At 43.6% G+C, this 13310-nt stretch overlaps 2 protein-coding genes across 5 annotated transcripts in view; both read left to right on the top strand.

Moving 5' to 3' along the window:
• Positions 1 to 1588, top strand: part of SLC7A14 (solute carrier family 7 member 14) — a 137055-nt gene extending 135467 nt beyond the window's left edge. For all 4 annotated transcript variants that reach the window (XM_068281006.1, XM_068281008.1, XM_068281009.1 and 1 more), the window contains one exon: positions 1028 to 1588. In XM_068281006.1, the coding sequence (XP_068137107.1) occupies positions 1028 to 1341 (314 nt within the window). In that variant the 3' untranslated portion in view covers positions 1342 to 1588. The remainder of the gene's footprint in view (positions 1 to 1027) is intronic.
• The window catches only part of RPL22L1 (ribosomal protein L22 like 1), a 460839-nt gene that overhangs the window by 347740 nt on the left and 99789 nt on the right, over positions 1 to 13310 (top strand). The gene's annotated exons all lie outside the window — the stretch shown is intronic.

Raw genomic sequence — 13310 nt, 5'->3', positions numbered from 1 at the left:
TGCAGTGGCGGGTTCACTGAACAGAACAGGTATGCAGTGGCGGGTTCACTGAACAGAACAGGTATGCAGTGGTAGGTTCACAGAACAGGTATGCAGTGGTGGGTTCACTGAACAGGTATGCAGTGGCGGGTTCACTGAACAGGTATGCAGTGGTGGGTTCACTGAACAGGTATGCAGTGGTGGGTTCACTGAACAGGTATGCAGTGGCGGGTTCACTGAACAGGTATGCAGTGGTGGGTTCACAGAACAGGTATACAGTGGTGGGTTCACAGAACAGGTATGCAGTGGTGGGTTCACTGAACAGGTATGCAGTGGCAGGTTCACTGAACAGGTATGCAGTAGTGGGTTCAATGAACAGGTATGCAGTGGTGGGCTCAATGAACAGGTATGCAGTGGCAGGTTCACTGAACAGGTATGCAGTGGTGGGTTCAATTAACAGGTATGCAGTGGTGGGTTCAATGAACAGGTATGCAGTGGTGGGTTCACAGTACAGGTATGCAGTGGTGGCTTCACAGAACAGGTATGCAGCCAGGAACAAGCTAAGCCTAACTAATCTTTCCCTATGAGAGACAGTGCAGCAGCTCGCCCTACTCTCACTAATGCAGGCAGGCACACGAGTGACCGTAATGGCCACCGCTGCCTGCCTTATATAAGGGGGGTGGGGCTCCAGGGGCTAGTGTAGCCTAATTGGCTACACTGGGCCTGCTGACTGTGATGTAGAGGGTCAAAGTTGACCCTCTATGGTGCATTATGGGGCGAACCGAACTTCCGCAAAAGTTCGCCTGCGGGACGCGAACGCGAACCACGAAAGTTCGCGTGGAACCGTTCGCAGGCGAACCGTTCGGCCCAACTCTAAATATCTATTGGGAAAATGTGTCAGAGTGATACCACATCTAAAAAGTGTATGCCCAGCATGGGGTCAGTTTCTATGAAGAATCTATGATAATTAAATACCCTCTCTGCATTAAAATAAAGACACGTTTTGTTCATATTAAAAAATAGTAACTACTTTTCTGTGGTCTTGTAGGTTTACTTATATATTTTGGCTATGGCATGTGGAACAGCACCTTGGAAATCAGTGCTCGAGAAGAGGTCCTCCATCAGAGCACATACCAGCGATATGATGTTGATGACAACTATTCAGTGGATGATGGCTACTCATATCCACCAGATGAAGATAAATCGCAGGACTGGGCAGGTGCAGAGAAAGGCAACTACTATCAGCAGGCAGCGGAAACACAGGACAGCTCCCGGACAAACAGCAGATCCAAAAGTAAAGGAAAGCATCAGCAGGACTTTGCTGCACTGATTGCCAATGAAGAGTTGGACTACCCTGAGTAAAAGTCAAGCATTGCGTTTGTTATCCACTACACTTGTGGCCTACAATACTACAGCTTCACAAGCCCTGCAGAGGGTGCTCTCCTGTCTCACAGTGTACTGCTTACTGAGTTGTAAACAAGTGTTTAAGAGTTTGCTGATTTCATTTCATACCTGTTTGGCTTAAATGATTCAATAATTACAACAACAAATTATACATTAAAGTCATTACAGTGAACCAAAAAGTTGACATAAAATGAAATGTTCTGTATTTGTTCTATTGTACTCTCTATGGGTTCCAGTCATGCTGTTAACGTATGGGAAAAAGGTTATGATGGCAATATTGCACTGATATTTTATGAATTATATACAGATATATTTATAACTTAATTCGATTGATGGACATTTTGTACAATTAGTTTTTGACAAACCCATGGAGACTTGTGCAGCAAGAGAAGCACACAGGTGCTAGAGGAGGTTTCAAAGGGAAACTTGATACAGTATGAAGATTACAGCAGAGTCTCGGTTATTCATCACTGACAGGGATCAGTTGATGCTGGATAAGTGTGCTTTCTGGTTGCTTGAGACTCAATGTTAAAGATAGGCCTCGCTAATACAGTACTATCACCCCAAATGTTAAAATACAGTAATTTACATTATATTAACCTTGGGCGAGCTGTGTAATCCAGTCTTTAAAGCGTAACTGATAGGAAAAAAAAAACAAAAACAAAGTGTTTCACTTACCTGGGGCTTCTGCCAGCCCCTTGCAGCCTTCCTGTCCTGCGCCGGTCTTCCACGATCCTCCCTTCTCCTGACGCCAGCTGCTTTCGGTTCGGTCATACCGTCGACTTGTAAGTCGTCAGCAACTGCACCTGTGCTCCCCGAGCCACACATATTTTTTTTAGTGTTCCAGCCTGCAATAGGGTCCTGCGCTAATAGCTTAGGATGCTATTGCAGGCGGGAACGTAAAGAAAGATACGCAGGTGCAGTTGCTGAATCAACCAAACCAAAAGCAGCTGGCAGTGGGAGAACGGAGGATTGTGGAAAACCAGTGCAGGACAGGAAGGCTGCAAGGGGCTGGCAGAAGCCCCAGGTAAGTGAAATACTTTTTTTTTTACCTTTCAGTTCGGCTTTAAGCACAGCAAAGCCCACAAACAGCCTAAGAAATAGGCCTTAACCACTGTGAGTACTGCCGATGATTTGTGTTGGTCGGTTGAGACTTCTGGTTAGTTGAATCCCAGATAACCGGGACCCTACTGTATTTAGATAGTGTGGAAGAAATATACGGGTCAACGCACTGCATACATGTATTTCAAAGAAGGATTTTGTCTTAAAACAGTCACATATTCTGCAGGACAAATTAGAAGTAAGGTATTTTTAATCAGGAAAATGGGGGTTACGTGTATTTAATGGTTCAGATTTATTGTGAGCTGTGAATGAATTATGAGAAACAGAATATACCTCAGCGAAATACCCAGTTTATTACTGGACAATCCATGTAGCTTAGAGTCATGTCAGACAGTGACATTAAAGTGTCCCCTAACTGTTAAAAAAAAATGTAATCCAAAGTCAAGCTGCATTTGTTATAGCCTCACCTACAAGTTTGTACTGGCTGTTTGTCAGTATAATGTACCTGTGAGCTCTGGGCAGTCCCCAGTGTGAAGGGAGTTGAGGAGATTTCTGTGATATTAGCCCCACCCACCCTCTCCCTTGCACTAGTGCAGAGGGCGGGAGTACTTACATTTCCACTGTATGGAAATGGACATAAAATATAGAGACCCACCAGGGCACTCAGGAGCATTAGTCTTCCAAGCAGATGGCATAAATATATATGGAAAGTGTTAATAAAAGCAGTCTTGTTGTTTGATAATTTTTTTTTAAACCAAGTTAAGGACTGCTTTAATTTAAATTATCGTTTGTTAATATGGACTTTTTGTTGAGTATACGTTTCCGTAGTCATGAAATAGATGTTAGAAGATTGTTCTGTAAAATGATTGTGCATAAACATGGATGTCTGTATTGGCCAAGTCTGTGTATATCTGTACTGTACAGATAGGCTTGAGAGTAATTATTCTTCCAAGATTACTGGCCCAGGACTGTCTGGACAGGTCACATGATACTCAGACTTCTCCTCTGATCCTCATATGATGGATCATATTAACTAGAACGGAGACATTTCTCCTAGGCAACAAATAGGCAAAACAATTGTCTACAATAAAACAGGAACCAATTAGTGGATTATAATCACATGACTGTGACCAACCAGGAAGATACTTATAAACAGCTGCAGTATAAAGGAAAGTCTACAAAGTTATAGATATCTAGGTTAAAAAAACGACACGTTGAAATCTCTATAACTTGAGTGCAAATCTGTCTGAATTAAAACACCCCTGTAGTAATAGCTATAGGTTGCCCTCAATGGAAGCAAAGCATCAAAGTCTTTTTAAATACAGATATAGAATTTTCGATAACTACTTCCTGCAGTAAGATATTCCACATTTTAGCCACTCTTTACTGTAAAGAACCTCTTTCTAAAAAGGTGATAACATTTTCTTTCCTCCATACACAGTTAATGTCCTCATGTCCTTGGTACAGACAAAGTCTTCTATATTGCCCTTGTATATGTTTGTATCTGTTAATTAGTTAAACTCTCATCTCTTTTCCAAACTAAATAAGCCCAATTAGTTTGGGACCTTCATACCCTAAAATTAATAGACCACTTTTGTACCCATTCTAACTCTTCAATGTCTTTACTCTAATGTGATGCCTAAAACTGTATTCCACGTTCCAGAGGTGGCCTTACAAGTCATTTATGCAAGCCCAGTAGTATACTAGTGTCATACTGTGTTGACATAGTTATACTAAGGACCATGCCACTACTGGGGGGCATAGCACTCTTGGGGGAACATGACGTTACTGGGTTGCAGGTCACTACTAGGATGGAAATGGCTACAATGGGGGACATGGTTATACTAGGGGTTTTTCTGCTGTGGAGGGGAAATGGTATCTTGGCAGCCACACTTGTGATGATTAGGAGAGCATGAGGCCACATTTTAATTGAGAGTAATTATAGTGCCTACACTTCTTAGTTGTTACTTGACTCCTGGCAGCGGACACTGTGGAATCTTAAAGGAAAACTGTAGTAAGAGGTATATGGAGGCTGCCATATTTATTTCCTTTTAAGCAATACTAGTTGCCTGGCTATCCTGCTGATCCTCTGCCTCTAATACTTTTAACCGTAACCCTGAACAAGCATGCAGTAGATCAGATGTTTCTGACATTATTGTAACATCTGACAAGATTAGCTGCATACTTGTTTCTGTGTGATTCAGACACTACTGTAGCCAAGCAGACCAGCAAGGCTGCCAGGCAAATGGTATTGCTTAAAAGGAAATAAATATGGCAGCCTCCATATACCTCTCACTTCAGTTGTCCATTAAGATGGGGCCCCTATCCAAATTTTCCGGAGGGACCCTATAGTTAGTTGCTAAACTCTAGTCATATAGCCACTTTGTCAAGATCTTTCTGTGGTATGTCAATATCCTCCTGAATGTTGATAACGCTACATTATTTTCTATCATAGGCAAAGATGGCAATATTTATATTTTATTTAGAGTGTCATTAATAAATACATTGACATTGAAGAGAACTGGGCCCAATACTGACCCTTGTGGGACCTAATTCCTAACAGTTGCACATTTAGAATATGATCCAATTTCTAAAACTCAGACATGGATGCCATCTGAGCCAGGTGCCTTATCTATCCTGATTTATTTAGACATGCCTGTGCTCCTCCAGAGTTAAGCAGCTTGTACGTGTCTGTATGGTCATAATCATGTCTTACTACCGCTTCCTTTATAAGACTGTACCTATAGAATAATTCATGTAGGAGAAATGGCTCATCTCTAATCAAGAAGACAATTCTCATCCATAGGAACCTATAGAAATCCCCTGCAGCTTGTGACCAAAGATACCAACCAGTCAACAGTTTTCCAACCATTCCCACAGGCAATGAGAAATAAAAAAAAATATGGTGATTGGTGACTAGGCTGGTTTACAGTTAGCAAATTTCCACCACAGTCTGATTAGTTAAAGTTAGTTAGTTAGTCTACTAATCAGTCTACTAATCAGGTGACCTCTGTTTTAAATATCACTGAGCATGGGGCTCCCTGCCTACTCATCCCATAACTTCCAGTCAGTGAGTGTGTGCTATCCAATGCAATTCTAGCTTATTGAGCAAGCAAGTAGCGCAGCAGAGAACTCCTACCTCCTAAACTACTGACCACTACCAAACTTTATGACAGCTATTTTTAGAAGTTGATGAGTGAGGACTGGGAGTCTAGATCTCTACAGAGAGGTGGAAAGGATTGCTGCACAAGTAAACAGTTAGCTTTATATTTCAGTGCAATGGCTGATAGGGGTAGGAATAGACAGTGCAATGACTAGGGATAGGGATAGGGATAGACAGAGATATCAACTACTACCAGGTCCATGATTCTGTTAGCTCTGCAATAGCCATGAGTAAAGCATGTGGTCTGAAATAATACTGTGTAAGATGTTTATGTATTGGTGCACACAGTGTATTCAGTAAGGAGAACTGCCTGCTATATTGCCACCACAACTACTATATAATACAAAGAACATAAGCTGAAAATACTCTGTGTGCCAAATGGTTTGGAGAAGTACTGTATATGAAGTGGTTCTCCTTTTTGTACTTGCAAGGCCATTAGCCTCACTGATTTCTTACAGATGGAGCATTCTTTACTTAAAGTAAGGCTGGCTTTACATTTCAAGAGCCTATAGGCACGAAAGACTCACCGCTCAGCAGTTGCTGCTCCAAATGGTCACACCCCCTTAGGCCGATAAACACAGGAAAAATGTATGTTGTAATGAATTAACTTCAAAAAAAGAAGAGGTAGTAGAGTAGTTCAATACAAAAAGACATTTTGCATGTGCTCTATATTACAGTATATATGCAGCCACAGGAGCAAGTAATTGTGCAAAAACAGGTGTGCATTCTTGTAAAAACTATTAATTGGGAGGCAAGAGAGCAGCCACACAGCAACTGGCATTGACAGTGGGTGGCTGCATTTCTCTGCCCCTTTAGCAGCAGCCCTCTGTAGGTATGTGACTACTGTGCCTATAGGTAAGTCCAGCCCTGACTATAAGTAAATCATGCTACAATAACCAAGAATTTGAGAGTCCAAAGACCAATGGAAAATGGTGTATAGTGCAGTCATCCACTAACCAATAGAATCTGAGCCTATTAAAGTAAGAGCAGTGACTGACATGACAACTTCTGGTCTGTTGACAGGCATCTTTGCATTGCCTTAATGTTTTGTTCTGTGTATGTTATTTTGAATTTCTGTCCCTTTGAATCTGATATAAGAGGAGTGTAGAAAGAGCCACTTGTGACTCAGATTTGAAAATGCTACATGCTTGGCTGATGCGCTGATCTATAGTATTTAGTACTGTATTTTCATCTAAGTCATTTATTCCATAGAGCATATACAGATCAGATGTTCTGACTGCATTGACAGCATGCTTGTTATATGTGAGAGACTTCAACGTAGGGATGGTCCGTAACATGCAAAGAATTCCAAGTTGATGCAGCCTTATAAAAATAGATGCAGCTTGAAAATAGACCAATTGAATCCCGCCGAGGTGAAATTTGATTGGGCCATTTTCAGTTGAAATTTGCATAAAGCTGCATCTACGCGGAACTGTAAAAAAACAAAAGCAAAACCTCACGTCAGCCAAGCAACTGGCATTTTTGAAAAGCTTCCATATTCCTTGTAGTTTAGTTTAAATATTTTTATTTCAGACAGGTTATAAATAACTTGTAATCATAATGCTACTTCTGTTAAAAAAGGAGAAATCCGCAAATATCCCACTGACAATGAAACTTGATCTGTGGTCGGTTGCTAGGAGATACTGTACAATGTACACTGTAAAGTGCTGCTCATTGCACATCATTTTATAGTAAGGAGAACTACAAACAAAACCTTCAGTTTGAACAAAATAGGAAGACATACATTTGTGTGTCAGGTTTTAAGTGTTGTTAATCTCTTCATTTCTTCATAAAATGGGGACACCGACCACCATTAAAACTATCTTTGTAGAGGAATGGAAGTGAGAAGTGTGGAATCTGTTAAATCACCTCACTGAATCTGCAAGTCTCTGAATGGCTGTTTGTGGTCATGTGGCCATGTTTTTTTTCTGCTTTATGTGGTGAGAGGAAGCAGATGAGAGACATGGGGTATGTTGACTGAATACATTCATTTACATACACAAAATACATGTTGCTTGTATTGTCGCATTACCCAAATAGCATAATGTACAAGGCTGAGGTTTATACTTTTAGTGCCCCTAGGCCATCTTTTTTGCTGCTGCACTACCATATGGAGCAGCGACACCTCCTCCCCCCCCCCCCCCCCCCCCATACGATGTGTAGCTTCCCCTTCCATGTGTACAGCAGGACTTCTCTCTCATGTACAGGTCTCTTGGGCAGCAGTATCCAGCTTCCTTGTCTTGCTCCTCATTTGCAGTCTCCTATTCAATTTGTATCCTCTTCCATGTCCAGCCGCCTTCTTGATCTACAGCCTAAGGCCCTGGCCTTTGTGGCCTTTGCAATCTGGCCCTGGTAATGTGCGTTGTACAAGCAATGTAAGCATTGTGTATGTAATGGGATTGGTACTATTAGAGCAATGTGTTTTACATACTTTTTACCATGTCCAGTACAAGTGAATTTTAATGATATTTAGTGAATAAACTCTATAATCCCAACCAACCATACATAGATATACAGATAATTCTCCTGGTTAAATGGATCCAATACCTCTCCATGAAATCTCCTCCAGCAGAATGTACTGTATGTAAAATAAATGACTTCTCTCTGTTATTACAACCTCAGTTAAGTTTTTACTGTGGTCTGCACTGTGTCCATGCTGGGTAACCTTGAGTAGAAAGTGAGATTTCCCTAACTGGGGGCTTAAAAGGTATCTAACAACTCTTCACAACAACCAGAATGTAAAGAAGAAGAGGAAGGTTTTGTTTGAAGTTTCCCGTTTAGCTTACGATTATCTCTCGGTACGTCTCCTTAGAGGCTACAATGTCTCTGCAGTATCAGTAAGTTCTGCAGCTGCACTTTTCTAGTTATTTTCACCTCCATGTAATTCGCCTTGGGGAAAGAACCTATATATGTTTTATTTAATTTTATTTGTTTCCTTTTATTTATTTCCACTTGAACGAAAATACTAGATATGAAAGAAACTGATTTTTTTCCTTTGAGATGTACTTAATTATGGACTCAATTTGCTCTTGAAACATTCCTGGCTTTGCTTTATTTTATGAAGCTGTTTAAGCAGTTCTAATATATTTTTTCATGGCTGAAAGTATTTTTCAAATGAAACAGTTGTATTTGCATGTTTTGCTTCTGTTCTTATACTGTCTTGTGATTTTCTATCTCTGCCTTGATTTTCATAAAATTTCTGTGGATATGTTGTAGCATTGAAATGGTCAGACCCAGTCTTTTTTTTCCTGCTGTAAATCTTACTAGATAGTATGGCTATTGTATCCTTTCTGATCAATGATATGTCGTATTGGCGGTATTTCGTTAAAGAGAACCCGAGGTGGCATAAAATTAAAAAAATTATACTTACCTAATCCTCCAGAGCAGCCTTTCTCAACCTTTTTACCCTGGAGGAACCCTGCAAATAACTTTTTGATCTCAAGGAACCCCTGCATTTATTTTGCAGGAGGCATGGTCTTTAAAAGTATGTTTGGCTGTTTATTTCACTTCCCCCTATTACACTGCTCCTCATTATACTGTCTTCTGACCCCCCCAAATTAGTGCTTATTGTTACAGGACCACCTATTATAGTGTGCTCTATATACTTCCGCCACGATGGGGGAACATGCCAAGGAACCCCTGCAGACTACTCAAGGAACCCTGGGGTTCCAGGGAAGCCTGGTTGAGAAAGCCTGCTCCAGAGGCTTTTCATATCATCCTCCAGACAACCACCACAAGTACATCTTATTCCAGCGCCAGGCAGTTCAGCGCTGGGTGAGCCAAATGACTGCTCTCCCTGCTGCTGCTAACCCCCAAACCCGCCCCCATCGCAGTGTTAAATACTATCCCCCCTCCAAGTTGTAGCAACTCGGAGGGAGATGTAATTCAGGGTCTGGCCCCGAATTACTATTACATGGGGCATGCAGCATAGAATTGCAGCTATGATGGCGCCTAGCTCTGGCACTCAGCACCATGCGCCAAAATGAACTGCTTCACACCGCTGCCGCTCCTTTTTATGCATGAGCACTGCCATTCTGCACCTGTGTGACTGGTTTCGGATTTATGCACAGGCACGACTGCACTCACACAGGTGCAGTACAGCTGCACTCATACATGGCGGGGAATGTCGCCACGTCAACATATATGACAAGCTTTTGTGGGGGCCAGGAGGATGTGAGTAGCCTCTGCAGGATCCAGAGGCTTCCCTCTTCTTAGGTAAGTACAGTATACAGTACAGGTAGTCGCTGGGTTACGAACACCTGACATACGAATGACCCGCCGATACGAACGGCCCGATCCCGTCGTGATGACATGGGAGAAGTTTGAAGAAGCGGCTTCAAACTTCCCCCGAGTGCCGGCTTATGTCCCAAGCAGTGTTGGACTCACCTCCGAACTGAGTCCAACGCTGTCTGTTGTCCGCTCTCTGCCTCCTGCTCCTGATAGCTGCGTACAGCACCACTAGATGCAGCATCCATTCGCTTCCTGTATGCCATGTGACATACAGGAAGCAGTGCAATGCTGCATCTAGAGGTGCTGTAAGAGGCTATTGGAAGGCGGAGAGCGGAGGACAGACAGCGTTGGACTCGGGCTGGTAGGTGAGTCCATAGGCAGAGTGAGAGGAAAGAGGAACGGGGGTAAAAACGGAGGCACAGGGGGGGACACTGGAGCCAAAGGAGGGCACATGGGAGGCAAAGGGGACAGAGATAGCACAGCATTCCGACTTAAGAACGGATTCAGGTTAAGAACGAATCTACAGTCTCTATCTCGTTTGTTAACCGAGGACTACCTGTATCTAATTTTTTATAACACCCTGGGTGCACTTTAAAGTGGAAGTGAACTGAATTGGGAAAACAATTTTTAAACAATTTCATGCAGCTTTATTTCCCCAACCCTGATGTTTGGTTTGTAGGAAGAGTTTGGGTTCCTCATACCAGTGCTCTGAACTCTGCATTGGTGTAGAGACCGGTGCATGACGTCAGAGGGGTGTGTCTGCACGTAAACTGCTCACAAGTGCAGAATGATAACAAGACACAACGGTACCAAGTTGGACTTCTTGGACTGATAGTGAGGGCCCTTTCACACTAGCGTGGTGCGTTGCGGCAAAATTGTGGCACTGCTACCCCAGCCTAATTTACCCCTATGGGCGAGTTCACACTTCCCAAGATGCGGTGCTCTGCACCGGAAGTACCTGATTTAGCTCTAGCGCAAAACTACGTTACCTTGCGGCTTCTGCAGCGACCTGCGACAATCTGCATGGGCCCAGAAGTCATGTTAGTCTATGAAGACATGAGGATTTTAAAAAAGTTGACGTTGCGATGTTACGTGTCGCATGCGCGGAAGCATATTTTTACAATACGCTTCTGTGCACTTTTGCATTCCCGAAACAGGAAGTGACTGCAAGCGCGCGTTACTTCCTGCTTGGCTGGTGGCCATGCAGGGAGCACTAACTCGATGTTCCCCGAGTGCCTGTTTTTGGCGGTGCGGTGCCACTGACGCCAGTTTACAGTGTGAAACCGGCCTGAAAGTTAAACCTTTCTAGGCTCCCAGGAATTTCAGGACGTAAACACGGAGGTTTATTGTAAGAGTTCCATAAGTTGTAACAAAGAAATGGTTTTCTTTAAGACACTACACTACATTACACTTGGGCACTGTTTTTGCGATACATTACCCCTTCGTTACCCTTTCTGCATGCAGGGTAACGCAACAAAAAAGAATGTGTATGGGGCCTAGTAAATTAACCGTGTAGCTTCATGTTCCGCCATAAGCTTCCCATTCGCCGCCAACCTGCTGGAAAGTCAGACTTTTTTTTCCATGCAGAATGAAACAAATACGACGGGGAAGCCGGGAATCCCAGTGACGCACTTGTCCAGCATGGAGTACATCACTGAGCGAGGGGGCCGCAACGGGCGTGTTGGGGAGAGGCACTTTGCATATGACCCTGTCGGTACACTCTGCTGCAGGGTCATAGGAATCAATTTTTTTTGGTGTTGCGGTGTGATGCGAGGGGGTGCAACACCCTGGCCAGCTGTAAAACCGCCCTCAAGATTATTATGTTGTTACTTATCTTTTAGATAGTACACTATAGCAGAAAAACTTATGGTCTGGCACTCGATTGCTTGAACCTGGGGGTTACAGGGCCTTATTCAGGGGCCGCTTGCATCACATACAATAAATCACATCATCACCTTCATATTGTTTAAGCAACTTCTACAAGGCTGGCGGGGAGAACTCTGAGATGTGCAGCAGGTAAGGTTAGTGCAGGGCACCACAACGATCTAGGCACATTTGAAAGAAGGATACCGTGCACCTATCTCTTAAACAGTTCCATCAATTTATTACTTTCTTCAGCCAAAGGTAAACAGTGGACAGTATTGACATATGCAAAAGTATCGTCAAACCTGTGTGCTGGAAGTTGCTGCGGTGATGGAGGAGGGGGTGACCAGGGGAAGATTCGGACGGCACTACAGCCGTTTTACGCCGCTCAGGCGCTTGCTCACATGCGTGTCCGTGAAGAGACGGCGCCGGGTGGCTTCCTGTATAGGACCTTCAGGCCACGCCTCCGGCGCCGTCTCATTGGTGCAGAGTGGCAATGGGGAAAGGTCGGGGGTGAAGGGGCGAAGGACTTACTTCATTGTGAAAAATCAAGTGACGCCATGTGGTGAGCCTAGGAGAGACGTAGACGCCCATCACATATCGTGTACATAGTTTGTGACTGCATGGTAAAAACTCATTGGTGCTAATAAACATTATTATTATGTGCAAAACAAACTAGTGCTTGTACAAAAACATAAAGTGTACACAATTAATCTGGTCGAGAAAATCCCGTGGAACCAAGACCAAAAACTGGCCACCATTGATGTGGAGAGTCTTTATAGCAGGATACCCCACGAGGGGGGGCTGAGGGCAGTTCGAAGGTACCTGGACAGAACGAATAAAGATGAGGGGTTCAAGGACTTTCTTTGCGACTGTCTGAACTTCATCTTAACACACAATGCTTTTTTGTTCGATGGAAGGTGGTACCACCAGAAGTCCGGGACGGCCATGGGGACCTCTGTGGCATGTACCTATGCGGGCCTCTTTCTGGGGGCATGGGAGGAAGATTATGTACATAATCCCAGAAACCCCTTCAGACGGAGTATAAAAACTTGGGCCAGGTATGTGGACGACGTGCTGGTCGTGTGGCAGGGAAGCAGGGAGGAGTTTGGTGCCTTCATGAGTTACCTCAATGATAATCAGGTTAATATGCGCTTTACGTCAGAGGTAAGCGATCAATCCATCAGTTTCCTAGACCTGAGGATTAGGCCCAATGGGGCCAATCTAGCCTGTGAGGGGTACAGGGAGGATACTGCTGTAAACTCCCTTCTGCATAGACATAGCTTTCATCCTAAGCATGTCAAGACCTCCCTGCCATACGGCCAGTACTTACGTCTGAGACGGAACAACTCCAGCCTGGAAACCTTTGAGTTACAGGCACAGGAGCTCACTGCACGACTGGAAGCCAGGAGATATGACAGGCGCTGTATTGAGGAAGCCCAAGAGAGAGCTAGAAAGATGGATAGGGATTCCCTTCTTCTGAGGGGTTCGGGAAACCGAAAAGAGAGCAACAAGAAAAACAAAAACAATTTAACCCTCACCTTTGACTTCACCCCGATGTCAGGAAAGCTGACCCAAATCATAAAGAAAAAATGGGGGGTGGTGACAA

Source organism: Hyperolius riggenbachi, chromosome 4 (genome assembly GCF_040937935.1).
Source record: "Hyperolius riggenbachi isolate aHypRig1 chromosome 4, aHypRig1.pri, whole genome shotgun sequence".
In the NCBI taxonomy this organism is placed as follows: domain Eukaryota; kingdom Metazoa; phylum Chordata; class Amphibia; order Anura; family Hyperoliidae; genus Hyperolius; species Hyperolius riggenbachi.
This window is presented reverse-complemented; position numbering and strand designations above follow the sequence as displayed.